Here is a 19,027-nt window from a genome sequence, read left to right on the forward strand (position 1 = left end):
AAAGATCTACAGGTACAATTGACCTGATACATACTGATGTATGTGGTCCCATGAATGTTAGGACACGCAACCAGCACATTTATTTTATAACCTTTACCAATGATTACCCTTGGTATGGTTACGTGTACCTAATGAGACATAAGTCTAAATCCTTTAAAAAGTTCAAAAAGTTTAGACAAGAGGTCGAGAAATAGTTAGGGAGACAAATCAATGCCCTTCAATCTGATTGAGGAGGCAAATATCTCTCCGATGAATTCAAGGACTACTTAAAAGACAATGGGATTGTATCTCAATTCTCCTCCCGCTACACCACAATTAAACAGTGTGTCGGAGAGGAGAAACCAGACTCTATTAGATATAGTCTGTTCACTTCTCGTCCACTCAGAACTACCTATATCCTTTTGGGGATACGTATTGTAGATTGCAATATACGTAGTAAATCGGGTTCCAACCAAATCCATTCCTAAGACTCCCTATGAGCTCTGGACTGGTAAGAAACCAAGTGTAGGACACTTGAAGATTTGGGGTTGTCCGTTACATGTTAAAAGAACAAGTGCTAACAAATGGAAATCCAAGACCAGCCATTACCTATTTGCAGACTACCCCAAAAGCTTTGTAGAATACCTATTCTATGACCCAAGAGAGAAAAAGGTGTTTTGCAGTCGAAATGCCAACTTCTTGGAAAAAGATTACATCCTGGACAATCATCGTCAGGAAATTGTTCTTGATGATGAGAGCTCGGGAGTAGTGAGAGATGTCCCATAAGTTCCAGATAACACCCAACTTAGAAGATCTACCCGGGTTTCTAGGCCTCTAGTTCGTTATGGCTATGATCAAGAAAGTTACTTGATGGAAGCCATGATTAGTGAGGAAGATCCCCTGACTTATATGGAAGTTATGTTGGACATAGATTCCTTGAAGTGGGTAGGTGCCATGAATGCCGAAATGGACTCAATGGAAACCAACAAGGTCTGGACTCTTGTAGGCCCACCCCCTGGGGTGAAAGCAATTGGTTGCAAATGGATCTACAAGAGGAAGAAGGGCCTTGATGGAAAAGTTGAGACATATAAAGCTCGTCTTGTAGCGAAGGGGTACACTTAGAAAGTGGGAATCGATTATGAGGAAACATTTTCGCAAGTGGGCATGCTTAAATCCATACAGATCCTGCTAGATGTAGCAACACACTATAACTATGAGATTTGACAAATGTATGTCAAAACCGTGTTCCTGAATGGAGATCTTACTAAAGATATCTATATGCAACAACCGCAAGATTTCATTGTTGTGGGTCAGGAACACATGGTGTGTAAAGTTAATCGATCCATCTATGGACTTAAGCAAGCTTCTAGAAGTTGGAACATCCGATTTAACTCTACCGTCAAACAGTTTGACTTTGAGTAGAATCTTGATGAGCCCTGTGTTTACAAGATAGTAGGGGGAGACAAGGTTACATTTTTGGTTCTGTATGTAAACGACATTCTACTCATTGGGAATGATGTAGGAATGTTGACTATGGTGAATGTATGGTGAAGCCTCCTATATCTTGGGACTTCGACTCCATAGAGATAGATTGAAAAGGATAATAGGATTATCCCAGTTTACTTACATAGACAAGATTGTCAAAAGATACAGCATGGAAAACTACAAGAAGGGATTTGGCCCTTTCAGACATGGAGTCACTCTCTCCAAGGGTATGTCTCCCAAAACTACTGAGGAGATTGAGGGCATGAGAGAGGTTCCCTATGCCTCAGCCGCAGGGAGCATCATGTATGCCATGTTGTGCACTCGGCCAAACATTGCTAAAGCTGTGAGTGTAGTAAGTAGTTACTAGTCAAACCCAGGATAGGAGCATTGGACAACTGTAAAGAACATACTCAAATACCTTCGAATGATAAAAGAGTTTTGTCTAGTATTAAATGGTAGTTCACTATAGATCTTGGGGTATACCGATGCCAACTTCCAGTTAGATCTAGATGATAGAAGTCTACATCTAGTTACGTCTTTATGATGGGGTCTTGTGCAGTTAGTTGGAAAAAAAACAAACAAGGGTTCACAACAGATTCCATGACCAAGGCCGAGTACATTGCCGCAAGTGAAACTGCTAAGGAAGCAGTATGGATGAAAAAGTTCATTCACGAATTAGGAGTAGTTCCATCCAGCACATCACCCATTCCACTGTTGTATGACAACACCAGAGCTATTGCTCAGCCAAAGGAGCCAAGAGCCCACTCGAAGTCAAAGCACATCGAGAGGAACTACCATGTACTACAGGAGATTGTTGGTAGAGGGGACATCCAGATTCAAAAGGTAGCATCAGTGGAAAATGTAGCAGACCCATTGACAAAGCCACTGACACAAAAAGTGTTTAAGAAACACGTAGACAATATGGGACTTTGGCTTGTACCCGATTGGACCTAAGTGCAAGTGGGAGTTGTTAGACAGTGTATGCCCTTAGCTCCAATCTAATTGATGTACATAAACACTTATTGTAAATGAATAAAAATACATTATTGATTCATGTTATACTTGGTGTGTTTTTGTGTAATGACCCTTAAATTGGGCACTTATGAGACTCGTGTTAGTTTATAATGTTCACAGCCGTTGGATAGACCTAGGGAGGTTCATCCTGCCAAGGTTGACACTAATGTGCTGCCATGTCGGTTGGGGTAGCTTGTCTCAGCTGCCAGGGTTAGACCCGAAGCACATGTAGTGTGTGTTTTCTTGAAACACTAAACATTGACCATTTTCTAGTTATGCCCTGGACCTTGGAGATTGGTGGGAAAAACTGGAAAGTTACACATAACCCCTAGACTCAATTATGGTATTGCATTGGGTGTCGAATTAGGTTGTCTTTGATATGCCAATCAGTGAGATCCTTCGGGGGTCAAAACCTGGGTATATTGGCACAGTCTGAGAATTCACTCAAGTGGGTGATCATAGTGACAGGATCAGCCCCATTGTCGGACAAAATGAATAATCAAGGACTGCACTCTCTCTAATGGAAACCAAAACTATCGGTAGTCAATTTCAACTGTGTTTAAGATTTGTTTTGCAAAATATATTTATATGAATATATATATATATATATATATATATATATATATATTATGTTTTATGAAAAACATCCATATGATGGATATCCCTTCCCTTCAGTTGCTAGGGAATAAGAGTGCAGCCCTGGGGTTTCCAAAGCACACCTGGGGTTGCTAGGGCCTTTCTGGGGTTGCCAAGGAATAAGAGTGCAATCCTGGGGTTGTCAGGAGATAAGAGTGCACTTGGGATTGTTAGGGCCTTCCTGGGGTTTCCAAGGAATAAGAGTGCAATCCTAGGGTTTCCAAGAGATAAGAGCGCACCTGGTGTTGCCAGGGAAAAAGAGTGCATATATGTATATGTATATGTATATGAGAAACATACATCATAACATTATCACAAAAACTCAGAGCTTATTGTAAAAGAGACTTCATCGCAAAATACGAATTGTTAGCACCATACCAAGAATCCATCGCTCTTTATTTTCAGGAAGAGTATGATAGATATAATCATATGAGAACTTGCAAAGCTTTTCAGAAAGAAGTAGGTAGTACATTGGATACATTCATCTTTAAAGCAAATACATGGATACATCAACACTTTATCATAGGAACTCAAAGTTCATCGAAAGGGGATATCTCATCGTAGGATATAAATTATTAGCACATGCATTATGAATTCATCACACTCTAAACTATGCATGTTAGATATAATTACATAAGGATTTGTTAAACTTCAAAAAGCATCTGGTATATTCGATATATTCATCTTCAGAAGGAGTACATGGAACGGTGATAAAACATTTTGTACAATTTCTTTTTTACTCAAAGTAGGGCTTCAACCAGTTGCCATTAACCATTTTATCTTCTTCCTTGGTTTTTGTAGTTTTTAACACGTAGTAGCCAGATGGATTGGCTTCTTTGATCACATACGGTCCGTCTCAAGTAGGAGAAAACTTTCCAATAGATCTACCTTGTTTGATATGAAGCAATGTCTTGAGGACTTTGTCCCCTTCTCTAAATTTTCTGGGTTTTACTAGTCTATTAAAGTTCGCAGCTAAGGCTTGTTTATACTTAATTTGCTTTTGTAATGCCTTTTCCCTTTCCTCATCAATGCATTCTAATTTTTCACTAAGTAGCTGGTCCATGTCCTCTGTTTTGAATTTCTTCCCCATTGTGAAGGCTACGCGAGTGGATATCGTCTATATCTCTGCTAGTAGCACTGCTTATTGGTCATATACCAGGGAATAGGATGTTGCTTGCGTGCTTTTCCTGATTGTGGTGCGATAAGTCCAGAGGGTTTCCGATAATTATTGTGACCAATCCTTCTGATTGTCAACCACTGTCTTGCTCAACATCCTTAGTAAGTTTTTGTCCATGGCCTCTACTTATCCATTCCCTTGTGGGAAATACGTCATGGATGTACCTAGTCTCGCTTCATGCTACTCTAAAAGGTCTCGGTCTTCCTGATTTTTGATGGATAGGCCACTGTCTGTCAAGATCCTCATCAGAACCTCAAATTGATGAACTACATACTGTCTGAGGAAGTTCGCTATGCTTTCGGCACATATTCTTTGTAAAGGTATAGCTTTTGCCCATTTTGTGAAATAATCTATGGCTGATATGATGAAACAGTATCCTCAGAAAGGTGGGTGGATTTCGCCTATCAAGTCTACCCCCCAGGTGTGGAATAGCCAGGGGGTGATGACGGGGTGGAAGTCATTTGTAGGCCAATGTATCCTCTCAGGGTGTATTTGGCACTTGCGACATCTATGCACATGTTTTTGAGTGTCTTCTACCATGGTGGGCCAGTAAAAATCCAAGTGTAGGATGTAATTGTATAAAGCCACTTGTCCTTGGTGTCGGGTGGGTTCAGATCTATAGGCAGCTTCTAGTGCTTCATCTATTTCAACGTCGGCTAGGCACCGTAGAGGATTTGTGGTGTGAGACTCCCTATATAGTACTCCCTCCTGAAGATAGAATCTCTTAACCCTTGATAAAAGTTTTCTCCTCATCGTTGGGTCAAATGGCAATGTGTTGTCCTCCAGGTAGTTAAAGTACATACTCCTCCAGTCTGCCTCTCCTACCACGAGGCACTCTCTCCCATCCACTTCTAAGGTGCACTTTTCATAATCATTTTGTACCCTGGCTGCGTCTGCCTTCATCCTAAGCCAATAGTATCCCAACCTCTACGATCTCCTGTATAGTGTGCTGGTTATGTCCCCATAGTGAGCTGCATGGGTCTCTTTCAGGACTAACTCCACCTCCTTCAACCCCAAACACTTCATTCTGGCCCCGTCTACTAGCCGATGGTATAGTACCACAATCACTAGTTGGAACTTCAGAATCACCTTGTTGTCCTACATCACCACTTCTAGATTATTCAACTTTTGTATTATGTTGTACCTTCAATCGTCCGCTATGATTTCTTCCTCTTTTTCTACCTAGTGCCCAGTCTGTCAGTTGATGGCTCACAAAGGGTTTGAATGGTGATGTCGATCAGGTTTTGCTAAGCTGGATTTTTTATCCCAAGGTGGCTAGCATGTTGGCGAACCTATTTTTGGCTCTGATCTGGTGTTTAAAGGTCACTTCTAGATCATGGGTTAGTCTCTGGATCAAGGTATTGTATGGTAGGATCGTCAGTTCTTTGACAGTGGTGCTCCCATGTAGCTGACCTATCACCAATTTAGAGTCTCTTGTCACTTTGACCTTCTTAGCTCCAGAATCTCTTGCTACGGTTTGCCCTAAGACTAAGGCTTTGTATTTGGCTATGTTACGGGAGCAGGGGAACTGGAGTTTGAATGAGTAGGCAGAGGTGTTACCGGCGAGTGATGTTAGTGTGACTCCAACACCAGCTGAGGTGCTAGTGTTGCTTCCATCGAAAGTTAGGATCCATTCACCTCCTTCAACTACCGCGATCATGGGGAGTTCTCCTGGGACCATTTCTGATATAGGGAAGTCATCACTGGTGAGGAAGGCTGCCAGGAGGTCCGCTGCCACTTGACACTTGATAGCCCAGGGTTGAGTGTACTTGATCGTGTATTTGCTGAGCTGCATCATCCATTTAACCAATCTCCCGGAGAGATGGGGTCTATCCATGAAGAACCTTATCGGGTCACTACATGCGATCAGCCTCACTTTCTGACCCAAGATGTAATGCCTAAACTTATGTTTAACAAACACCAGTGCCAAGCACAGTTCTTCCATGTGGGAGTAATTCTTTTCAGCCGACTTTAAGATTCTACTAGCGTAGTATACCAGGCATTCTGCTCCTTCATCATCTTGTTGCGCCAGCAGGCATCCTATTGCCTCCGAGTTTGATGTGATGTATACTTTGAATTCACGGCCATTTCTGGGTAGTGACATGGTTGGGGCTTTAGCTAGTGTACTTTTTAGTTGTTCGAAAGTTCTCTAATGTTCTTCCATCCATTTGAACTCCACAGAATTTTTCACCAATTTCATCAGTGGCGTGGCCACGTGTGCAAGGCCAGGGATTAACCTTCTAAGGTATGAAACTTTTCTTATAAAGGTCTTTAGCTAGGACTCATTGGTTGGAGGTGGTAGGTCTAGGAATGCTCTTACTTTACCTTCATCCGGGTGAATCCTGATCTGGTCCACTCTATATCCCAGAAGCTTCTCAGACTATACTCCAAATGCACACTTCAAGGGGTTGAGTCTTAGATTGAAAGTTCTGCATCGATTAAAAACCTTTCTTAACACATCAGGATGATCCTCCTGCTTCTTTTCCTTAACCACTATGTCATCTACATAACACTCAATCTCCTTGTGTAGCATGTCGTGGAAGACACTCATCATCGCCCTCTGGTATGTGGCCTCGGCATTCTTCAAGTCGAAGGGCATCATCTTCTAGTAGAAGTTCCCAATAAGCATTCTAAAGGCTGTGTGAGGTGCATCTGTGGGATCCATAAAGATATAGTTGTACCCACTATAGGCATCTAAGAAGGAGAAGAGTTGGTTCCCCATCGTCAAATCTATCAGAACCTCAATGTTTGATAGAGGAAATTCGTCCTTGGAGCAGGCTTTACATAGGTCCCTAAAATCAACACAGCACCTGAGATAAGGTCGGGAGGGGTTAGTTTTCGATGATGTGCTAAGGTCAGGTAGCTAAACTTGAGGCACTAACCTGAGTTGTTCATTCTTCTTCTTTACTGGGGCTATATTGGCTAGCCACTGAGGGTGCGCTATAGGTTTGATGAACCTTAATTTCAAGAACCACTCAACTTCTTCTTTGATCTTTAGGGCTACTTCTATCTTAAAGCTCTCTAGGGGTGCTTTATAGGCTTGGCCCTGGGGTCTATACATAGGGATTGTCTAATGAGGGCCAAATCCAAACCTAGCATCTGGTCGTACGACCAAGCAAAAACATCTTGGAACTCTGTGAGAGTGTACACAAATTAGTTTCTTTTAAACAGGCTTTAGCCTTTTGCGATAAAGAAAGGTTCTTACCTTTCAACGGTGTGATCAGTTTTTCTCTATCTTCTGGTGCTAGCTTGGTTGATATGTATAATGGCTTTTCTCCATTCCTTCTGCGGCCTTGTTGATCTCTTCTATGGGTTCCTCCACTGCATCGATGGAATCCTTCATATACTTGGGAGGTGCTTGAATCTCATCGCAATATTCTAAGGTCTCTTCTTTTTGTTCCTGTTAGCACATTTCATTGTCGTACCTCTAGTGTTTGCAATACTTGCTCGGGTTGTTATGCGTCTTTTTGCGATGAAACTACGGTTATGTCTTTTTGAAGGAATATCCCATGGAAATAGTTCTGGTTGGAGCTTTACTTAAAATTGTCAGGAGACATTTACAATTATCTTGCTTGTATTATCTAATAATAGCATTAACTATGATTTTGTGATAAGGCTACTCATATCATGCTCAGAATAAGATGAATCATTATCATAAACTCATACCTCAGGAATAGCTCTTTTGGTTGTTGATGGCTCACCGTCTTCATAATCTGCAACAATGGTGTAGTAACTCTTTCCATTGTCACCGATCACCTGTACACACTTGGTCCTTTTCTTCTTTTCTATTGCCGTCAAAGGCTCCTCCCGCACAAGATCTGATAGCTACAGTCCTTCCACTTTTTCTATCCTTGTCTTCCCTTCGTCGGCTAGTTCCATGTAGTAAACTGCATCCTACAAGTGTATGCTTGGCTTTTATGCACTGATGGTATGTTGACGGGACCAAGGCCAGGCCCTGTATCAGAGGTCATCCTAGAAGGGTATGGTAGGCGGTCCTTCTAGAGATGACCTGAAACTCTTGCATGATGGAGAATGGTCCGATTGCTACTTGTAACTCGATGGATCCCTCCGTGACAGACACATTACCATTAAAGTCGGTCACTTCCATAGGTAAGCCTTTGACTATCTCTTGCTATATATTCATCAATTTTAGCGTATCGATGCAGATCAAGTTGATAGAACTCCTGGGGTCGACCATGGACCTTCTCATTTCGAAGCCACCCACCCTTGCCATAACATATAAGGGTCGATTATGGTGGGGTCCGTGGCTAGCATGTCCTCCGACAGAAACTCCATACTGGTCCGATTAGGTTGGTTAGGTTCCAGAGGTCTCCTGAAGACTTCTGCTAGCGCTCTGATGGCTAGCTTCCTTGTTGAAGTGCTTGTTCCTTTTTGCTGAAGAAGTGTTGGAGCTCTGGACTTGCTCGAGTTTCTCTATTAGCATATCTGGCCGGTACTAACTCGATGCCCCTACTACGTTAATGTGCCCTCCTTAGGCATGAGCCGGGAGGGGGTTGGTCTCTACTTGCGCGGGGTTGTGCTTTACGAACTCGTCTAATTTCACCTTTTGTACGAATAACCTTCTTAAAGAGAAGCAATCCATCAGATCATGATGTGGGGACTAGTGGTAATTGCAACACCTTCCCCCGTGCCTATCCCTCTCTGGGTCTACTCCTACCGGTGGTGGCAGTAGGTTGATTACTCTACCTTCGACCAGTTTGTTCATTATTATTATTACCTCCTCCTTAGTGCAGGAAAAGGAGGAGGGATTGGCAAATCGTTCCTCTTACCTTTGTTATTATTCCGATAGTAAGGCCCTAGCATGGGCCCTAGGTTGTTGTGGGGCCTATGGTCAACTATGTAGGCCTCGTTCCTGCCAAACTATCCCAATATCGGTGTGGGCTAGGCTGCGTTGTTCTTCACCATGCGCACCATCCTCTCCGCACACCGTCATAGCTGACTGAACGTCTCCACCTCCATGTTTTTTCTGCCTATTCTGCAATCAACCTACATTCCTTGCACATACTGCTCGACGAAGCCCTTTTTTGTAGCATGCTCATCAAAGATGGAGTGGGTCAATTTCTGGAACCTCATGACATATGCCAAAAGGACCTCTCCCGCACGCTCCTCCATGTTCCTCAGATCAGCCATCGTCAATTTCCTCTTTAGGGTAAACCACTTGGATAAAAATCTCTTGTCCAGCTCAGCCCACAAATCAATTCTCCCAGTAGTAAGGTTAACAAACCACATGTAAGTCGGCCCCATCAAAGACTTTGAGAATTCATGGACTTTTAGATTACCGTCAAGGGCGAAAGACCCCAAAGCATCTTCAAACTTACTGATATGCTCCTGCGGGCTTACCCTCTGTCCGTCGTACTATGGCCATTGTTGTGGAGGAGCGTAGTCGGCAGGGTAAGGTTTGTATAAGATCCAGTCCGAGTAACATTTCTGCAGGACAATTGAATCTTGGGCTCGGTTACGGCTTTCTACTAGTAGTCCCTGGACATATTCCCTCATCTCATCCCAGCTGGATGAAGCCTCCTTTGTTGGGTCTGCTTGGGTCATAGTTGACCCTATTGGGTTGTTCTAGTGCGGTGGGGACCGGGTTCGAGGTGTGGTGGCTGGTAGGGATGGTTGTGTAGGGAGATTGTTCAATCCGGCTCATCTGTTGGAGGAGAAATTGCAGGGTAGTTCTTGTCTCATTTTGCATCTGTTCGATTCTGTTGAATTGAGCCTCGAAACGGGTTTCGAACTCATAAACTTTGTTCGAAAGGATCTCGATGTCAGCCAGGTCAGCCATCTCTGTCTCGTACTGGTCCCTAACTTCTGGATTAGTGTCTTCTGGGATGGTGATGTGCTCCTCGGGGATTGGTGTAAGGTTGATTCTATAGGCGGCCATCCTTTGCGATCAAGGATGGAACTAGAGATTCTAATGTAAGTAGGAGGTGGTCAGGCAATGTGGGTATGGTCTCCTTGAAGGACAAAGGAAGACTGGGAGCAGAGAATCAACCGTGAAGCTAGGTTAAGGGGAGTGATGAGATGGCTGAGCAGGGAATCCAATGATTGGGTTGATCAAGGGTTGAATGACTGAATTTCCTTGTGAGGAGGATCTTTATTTATAGGTAGGGATCCCAAGGTCTCGAAAGGAAGGAATCAAAAGCGTTCATTTTCTACTAGGAAAGAGAATATTAGATCCGTTGTCAGTCATTAAGGAGCATTACTAGGGTTTCGTCATGTGTTCTTATGAGATCTCTCAAGGGTTAACTTTCCTTTCACCCAAGGATTCTCATAATCCATGTGTGCTACTACATTTTTCACCTTACTTAACCGACGTGGCATTAGTGACGTCATTACATAATAAGTGACCTTTTACTAAACCCACGTGGTGCCTCATTATGCACACTTCTTAAAAGTACACGTGTGATTAATATTTAAGTCAGGTTCTTAATGAACTGGGATTCCTTAGTAGTCCAGGATTTATCGTGAGACCATGCTTTTTCGAGGTTCAATGTCAAACTGTGTGTGTCTGAGGTCTATTCTAGAGCCGTGTGCGTTCAAGGTTCATCAAAATCATGTGATGAATCCTGCGTTTATCGCAAACCTGCAGTGTACTATAAGTTCATCGCAGGGAAAGGATGAACCAAAGACTAATCGTGAGCATCCATATGGTATCAATTTCGTTTCTCTATACTCTAAAGGATTGAGCAAACACTATGTACCTACAGGGATATCATGCATGGAGAGTCATATATGTTCTAGATAATCTACTAAAATTAAAATCCATGCACTTGAGATGCATTGGAATTATGTTTTCTTAATTTCAATGAAATCAAATTCATACTGATATCATTTTAAAGACTGGAAGAAAATTTTGTTAATAGCCATTTGTGAAACCACTAAGGAGGGTTTTTGGGGTAAGACAACATATTTCATTATTGGAAGGCACCAAATTAGGGAATATTTACTAAGTAGAGATCTTTAAACAACCGAGTCCAATGAAGAGAACATTGATTTATCATTAATTACATGGATTTTCCTACTATTCTCTTCCATCAAAAAAAGAAAAATCTCAATGTTTTTACTTGATGCCTCTTGAGCTTGATTACTAATGTTTAAAGTATATTTACCTGGGTGTACTTTCTCAGTATTCAACTTATCTGCATAGCCACTAGAGTGATTTGAATCTTCTATTTCAGCAAGACTTACATGATTTAAATAATTTAATTAATGTGGAATGTATTCCTTCTCAAGGAATTGAAGCTATCAACATCTAATTTTTATGCTCAAGTAATAAAAGGTTCTACCCTGAATACACCCATCCCTTCATAAAAGTGTGATTCATTTCAAGGTTTTCAGAGACCATTTAATTTTTTAATCTCTTTTTCGAGGTGTAGTTTATAGCAGTCACTTGTTCGTTCATGGTTTTAGCCTAGAAAGGACACAAAGCTCAAACACCCCACAAAAAAACAATTTCTAATAATGTCATTAGTCATGAATAGCTCAAACACCTCCAATGTTTACACCAAGCTTTTATGAATATGTTTCCATTGATATCCTTAATACTCCTTGCCTTATCTATGAAAAGACAGTGTGCAACTCCAGCTCCCAAATGCACTTTTGGTTCAAAACCTAATCATACAAGGAAAACACACCATCTCCCAAATGCATCCAACCTCTTCACCTTCAAAATTAAGCTCATCCTTTCTGCCCATAAGAGGATAACTTTGGAAAAGTAAGCGTCTCAACAGACATTAATTAAACAAAGAAAGACATTACCCAAGCTAACAACAAAGTTCCAAGAAACTAATGAGAAACAGTGATTTGCAGAACATACAACACCAATCAAATAAAAGAACAGCATACATCTATCTTAGAACAACAACACCCCACAAAAAAACAAAGCCATCGTTCATCTTTGATACTACTTTATATGTATATATGTGATCAATCCTAGACAGCTGATGAGACCAAAAAGAACCCTATTTTTATCCCCTAATATTCACTCTTTTACATTTATTTAGCACTTAAATGGACTCATTAATCTTGTATTTCGATTCAGGGCAATAAAGAAGGCAATTGGAAGAAAACAGGGCAAATCGGGTGATTTTGCATAGTTTCGGCGACAGTCAGAAATCTGGGCATAACTCTCAATTCCGAACTCTGAATTGGACAATTCAAGAAGCATTAGAAAGATGAAAGGAAGGCCTACAACTTTTATGTTTTGGGTTTTGCAAATTCGGTCTGCATCGAGTCCGAAACCGGGCTCAAAGTCTGAGGAAGTTCGTAGCCGGGCCCATTTCACAACTGAAGCCCAACTCGCAGAAGAACATGGAAGCAGCCCAAGTTATCGGAGAAGCCCAACTCGAATGCGAGAGCCTAGAGTCCTAATTCGAATGTAACCTCCAAGGAGGGAGAGAGTCTTATTAGATCTAAATTCTGAATGTAATCCTATAAAGATAAGAAGGATGGGGATTAAATAAGAGATAGGATAGGATTAGTTCAAAGAAGATCAGGACTCCCTTAAGATAAGATGATCTCCTAGGAGTTGGAAAATAGTCATCTCCTTTGGCTATATAAAGAGGGGGGCAGACCAGCTCTATCACTCACTCCAAGATCCAAGAGATCATTAAGAAAATCAAGAAACTCAAAGAAAGCAGTTCGGCCATGGAGAAGCAGACCATGGAGATTGCGCAGATCATGAGCAGTTAAGCTTCTTTTTCTGGTTCAAGGGGGAAGGTTCGATTGTGTCACTGTGAGGTTCGATTGGGTCAAGTATTCATTGATTCTTGTGCATATTTTTATTGGATGTTGATGTTAATTAGTTTGACAAACTGAATTAATGTTGATTTTCCTACTGCTATCCATGATTTCGGTGATCCGTAATTGTCACGAATAGTGGTACAAGTAGCAATTAGGTTAATATCTTTTTAGGTCAATTGTTCGTGACAGCCTTTGACCAATGTATTGACATGGTTTAACCTAAGGGAATCAATGGAACAAGATTCGATAATTGCAGCTATCTCAATTATTGTTGTTTTGGTTTAACTATTTTCCCAAATCTTAATGCTACCACTGTTTAACATGGAACGCTATCGTACCCAGTTGAGTGGTGATAAGTGTTGATCGAATGCTGGGTTTGGTCAACTGAATTAGGAAAACACAAGGTTTATTATGGCTATCCTAATAAATCTAAGGTTAAATGCTTGAATTGCAAGAATGCTAAAATGTACCTAGGATCAATGGCCAATCGATTCAACCCGAACCCTTGAACCAGAATTCGGTAAGACTGATTTTCTCTTGTTTAGTTTTCTATTGCTTTTTTATTCTTTTAATTTTAGTTATTAAATTTTCCCACTCAATTATCCATTCGGCTAAGAGATTACTGTTAGCTCCCTGTGGGATTCGACCTAGTACCACTTTTACTACAAATATCTTATTGTGGGACTAGTACTAATTTTGAGGGCTTCGACAAACCCGTCAACAGCTTTGATAGGATCACGAGGATCAATGTCTGCCAAGAGAGGGAGATCAACAGGTAAGGATTCAAGACTCAAGCCTCCTTGTCTAAGCCTTTCCACAACCTCCTCAAAGACAATCTATTGCCAATGGAGGTGAGGTGCAACCCATCTCTGTGTAGTTTCAATGGCAAGATATGATAATAAGCTAACTAAATGTTTCCAATACGTTCCATGGCAAAACGAGTGTGTACAATTGTAGGTGGGAGTGGTGAGGCAATAAGTGATGGTCTCCTTGAAGAACGAAAATGATAAACGACTAGGGTCGGGGAATTAAGGTGTGAGGGGTGAGTTTGGTTTTTATTTTCTTTTGAAGAAAAAGATTATAGTAAGGTATTAGGTAAAACAGTCTAAGGATTCTAAGGTTAGACTCGTACTGATTAATGTCTCCCCTTTTTATAGAGTAGATCCCGAAACTAAACAGAGAAACGTTCAAAAGGGGACTTTTTTTCATTGACAAAGTACAATGGAGATAAGGTTACCTTCTTGGATCTGTATGTAGATGACATTCTACTCATTAGGAATGATGTAGGAATATTAACTACGGTGAAAGTATAGCTTTCACAGCAATTCTCTATGAAAGATCTTGGAGAAGCCTCCTATATACTTGGTCTTCGACTCTATAGAGATAGATCGAAGCGGATAATAGGATTATCCCAATCTGCTTATATTGATAAAATAGTCAAAAGATACAGCATGGAAAACTCCAAGAAAGGAAATGTTCCTTTCAGGCATGGAGTCACTCTCTCCAAGAAGATGTCTCCCAAGACTTCTGAGGAGATTGATGGCATGAAAGACGTTCCCTATGCCTATGTCGTAGGGAGCATCATGTATGCCATGCTGTGCACTCGTCCTGACATTGCTCAGGCAGTGAGTGTAGTAAGCAAATTTCAGGCCAACCCAGGGCAGGAGCACTGGACTGCTGTGAAAAACATACTTAAGTACCTTTGAAGGATAAAAGAGTTTCATCTAGTATTCGATGGTAGTTCACTACAGATCCAAGGGTATACAGATGCCAATTTCTAGTCGGATCCAGATGATAGAAAGTCTACATCTGGATATGTTTTCACGAAGGGATCGTGTATTGTTTCCTGAATGTCAGCAAACAGGGGTCCTATGTAGCAAATTAAAAGTCCACAACCGAAGCCGAACACATTGTCGTAAGTGAGGCTGCCTTATGAATGAAAGTGTTCATTCCTGAATTTGGAATTCAGCACATCACCCATTCCACTGTTGTGTGACAACAGGAGGATGATGTTGAGAGGTAGCAGCAGCGGAGAATGTGGCGGACCCATTGATTAAGCCACTAACACAGAAAGTGTTTGAGAAACACATGGAAAGCATGGGACTCCGGCTTGTACCTGATTGGACCTAAGTGCAAGTGGGAGTTGTTAAACAGTTTTGTATGCCCTTAGCTTCAATCAGAATGATGTACTTTATGAGTTTATTGTAAATGAATAAAAGTACATATTTGATTCATGTTCCCTTGGTATGTTTCTGTGTAATACCTTTAAACTAGACACTTAATGAGACTCGTGTTAGTTTAGAATGTTCACAGCCAGTGGGTCGGTCTGGGGAGATCTATCCTGATAAGGCTGACACTATGGTGCCACCAAGTCAGTTGGGGTGGCCTGTCACAGCTACCAGGTGAGACCCTACGCACATACAGCGTAGGATTAATTGAATCTTTGAACTGGACCAGATTTCCAGTATTGCCCTGGACCTTGGAGATTGTTGGGAAAAACTGGAAAGTTACACCCGGCCCCTAGACTCGATTATGACACTGCACTAGGTGTCGGATTGGGCTGTCTTTGATGTACTAATCAGTGAGATCCTTAGCGGGGGTCAAAACCTGGGTATGTTGGGACAGTCTGAGAATTCATCTGAGTGGGTGATCATAGTGACAGGATCAGCCCCTTTGTCGGACAAAGGTAATGATCGGGGATGCACTCTCACTGATGGAAACCAAGACTGTCGGCAGCCAATTTCAATCGTTGAGATTTGTTTTGCAAAGTATATTTTATATGAGATATAAAAGTATATATATTATGGTTTCCAGAATGTTTGCAAGAAGGGTTTTAATTCCCGGGATCCATAGAAGTAGAGAGTGCAACACTGTTCCTTGCAGCCGAGGGAGAGGTCCTCTCTTGTCGAGCAGTGTATGATCATTATGGGCTGAGAGGTTAAGTGTAAGACCATTGAGGATAATACCTGATGGGCTAATCTTGCATCTGCCCACGGTCCCTGGGTGTTACAAGGTGGTTTGGCCCAGGGACCACTTAGGGTAAGTGTTGGGCCCATAGAGCCCATTTGATGGGTTTCAGGGGGTGCATTGTCCATAACAGTGTATTCGGCCAGGCCTTGTAACAAAGGTTGAGCCGAACCCATGTGGCTGATGTGTAGATCAATGCTTGGGTCCCACGCCATATAAGGAAGCCCAATTGGGCAGCAGTTAGGAAGGTTAAGTGAGCGCATAAGCTTAATGGGCCTAAAGCCCATTTCGAACTAGGCTATTTAATTAGTTAATTATGGGGCGAATTCTGAGATAGATTAGTAGATAGGATAGGTTCTTGATCCTATCCACTCAGAGAGTCTAGATCTGAATGTGATTCAGATCTAGAAACCTACTAATGAGATTAGGAGAAAGCTAATCTAATCTACAGATAAGATAAGGGTTTATCCTTATCACCTAAAGAGAGGGCTGATCCAAATATGATTTGGATAAGCAGCTCCTAACTGGATTAGGAGCTGATCCTTTGGGTTAACAAAAGAAGGAAGGGGCAGCAGCCTTTAGAAGAATGAGATATTCACATCCTCTTTAGTGCTGAAAAACACAGAAGAGAGAATTAAGCAACCCTGCAGAATTCTTTCTTGCCACCTCCTTGTTCTTGCCGCCCTGGTTGCCAATTCGATCTCCAGTTGTGGGAGAAGTCAAGATTCGATCTTGACATCAGCTCTTTGAGAAAGGATTGATAGGAAGTTGTGCTCACGTGCCATCCTGCTGTTTCTTGCAAAGGATAGAGTTCTTGGAGAAGAACACTGCTAATTCTGCTTCATCCTACACTGCGCCATCTTCAGTGGGAGCAGTCTTTGGATCCTTCCTTGGGCGTGAACACCTTCGTTTGGAGATATTACTTCTCCGTATTAGGTATAATCCTCTCCTACTCCTTTTGGTTCTGATTTGGTTCAGTTTATGGTTCAAGATTGATCCTTGAAAATATGATTTTCTAAATAGGGAATGCGATTCCCAGTTGAAGGGGGAGAAAAATTTTTGAAATTCGCCCCCTTATTCCGCAAGTTTTGGGCGTCCATACGATGGATCTCTCATCCCTTCAGTGGTATGAGAGCCCAGGTTCAAATCTTGAACCAATTTGTTTTAGATCTGAACCTGCACAAATGGGCAAAAGGCGTTCTACCCGATTTGCGTAGATATGGGTTTTGGGAAATTTGTTCCCAAAATTAATGGGCGAATAATCTGAAATTAATTTTATATAAATTTGATTATTATTTAGAACTATTCTTTATGATTTTCTTGATGTATGAAGAGTAGAACCATTCTACTCAACAAAAGGTCTTGAAATAGTTCATGACCGCACAAATGACCAAGGGCCAACAAGTTCGCGACCATTGTCTTCGGATGATGGGATATATCAACGAACTGGAGGCTCTTAGATCCGGGCTGGACCTTGCGACCCAGATAGATGCTATCCTTAATTCTTTGCCTCCTTCCTTTAATCCGTTCATCATGAACTATAACATGAACAAGCTGAATGTCAGCCTGCAAGAGCTCAGCAATATGTTGCAAAGAGCTGAAGAACTGATTAAAAAGGATGAGCTCATAGCTATGCTTGTTGAAGCTAGCAAGACGGGCAAGAGAAAGAGGAAGGCAAAGAAGCCTCAGAAGAAAGCCACTAAGGGCAAGAAGCAGAAGAAAGACAAAGCATCGGATGTCTGTCACTTCTGCAAGAAGACCGGCCACTGGAAAAGGAACTATCATGCCTACCTGGAATCCAAGAAAGGTAATTTTGAAACTTGTGTTATAGAAACCAATTTATTGGTAGCTCCTGCGTCCTGGTGTATTGACTCCGGGGCTTCAACTCATGCGTGTAACTCACTGCAGGGGTTCAAGGTAAGCAAAAGGCTGAGTGAAGGAGAAGTCACACTCTACTTGGGGACTAATGCAACTGTTGCAACCGCGGCCATAGGAACCGTGGAGTTATTTTTTAGAGAATGAACGATTGTACTGAAAGATTGTCTTTATGTACAAAATTTAAAAAGAAATTTGATTTCTATCTCAAAACTTTATGTAGATGGTTATTCTGTCTTCTTTAGTAATACGATTACTATTAAAAGAAATAACAGATTCATTGCATACGGGGAACTGGAGAACGGTCTCTATGTTCTACATCCTTCTCTAGAAACTAACATAACCGAAACTACGTCGGCTGAAATCCCCAAGAAGAGAGCCCGTGATACAGTTAATCTTACGTGTCTGTGGCATCACCGACTTGGCCACATCGGTGTTGACCGAATCACAAGGTTGGTAAATGATGGTCCTTTGGATTTTCTAACTGTAGAAGATCTTCCCACCTGTGAGCCTTGCCTACAAGGCAAGATGACGAAACAGCCATTTAACGGTAAGCCTGAAAGATGTACGGACACACTTGACCTAATACATACTGATGTATGTGGTCCCCTGAGTGTTAGGACACGGAATCAACACGTGTATTTCATCACCTTCATAGATGATTTTTCACGATATGGTTACATGTACCTAATGAGACACAAGTCTGAATCCTTTGAAAAGTTCAAATAGTTCAGACAAGAGGTCGAGAAACAGTTAGGGAGAGAAATTAAAGCCCTCCGATCAGATCGAGGTGGCGAGTATCTCTCTAACGAATTCAGGGACTACTTAAAGAACAATGGGATATTATCACAAATAGCTCCTCCTGCTACACCACAACTTAACGGTGTTTCAGAGAGGAGGAATAGGACCTTATTGGATATGGTCTGGTCGCTTCTCATACACTCAAAGTTATCCACATCCTTTTGGGGTTACGCATTAGAGACTACGATTTACGTGCTGAATCGGGTTCCAACCAAATCGGTTCCGAATACTCTATATGAACTTTGGACCGAAAATAAACCAAGTGTCTGACACTTGAAGATTTGGGGTTGTCCAGCACACGTTAAAAGAACGAGTGCAGACAAGTTGGAATCC

At 41.7% G+C, this 19,027-nt stretch overlaps 1 protein-coding gene across 1 annotated transcript; it reads right to left on the reverse strand.

Moving 5' to 3' along the window:
- Positions 1 to 5,195: 5,195 nt before the first annotated feature.
- On the reverse strand, positions 5,196 to 6,395 carry LOC148790805 (uncharacterized). The gene is made up of 2 exons (XM_088890367.1): positions 5,705 to 6,395; positions 5,196 to 5,389 (listed from the first exon to the last, which is right to left on the reverse strand). Exons 1-2 carry the CDS (start codon positions 6,393 to 6,395, stop codon positions 5,196 to 5,198), a joined length of 885 nt encoding a protein of 294 aa, XP_088746493.1.
- Positions 6,396 to 19,027: the final 12,632 nt, after the last annotated feature.

This window comes from Nelumbo nucifera, chromosome 6 (assembly GCF_055504915.1).
Source record: "Nelumbo nucifera cultivar China Antique chromosome 6, China Antique-T2T, whole genome shotgun sequence".
In the NCBI taxonomy this organism is placed as follows: Eukaryota; Viridiplantae; Streptophyta; class Magnoliopsida; order Proteales; family Nelumbonaceae; genus Nelumbo; species Nelumbo nucifera.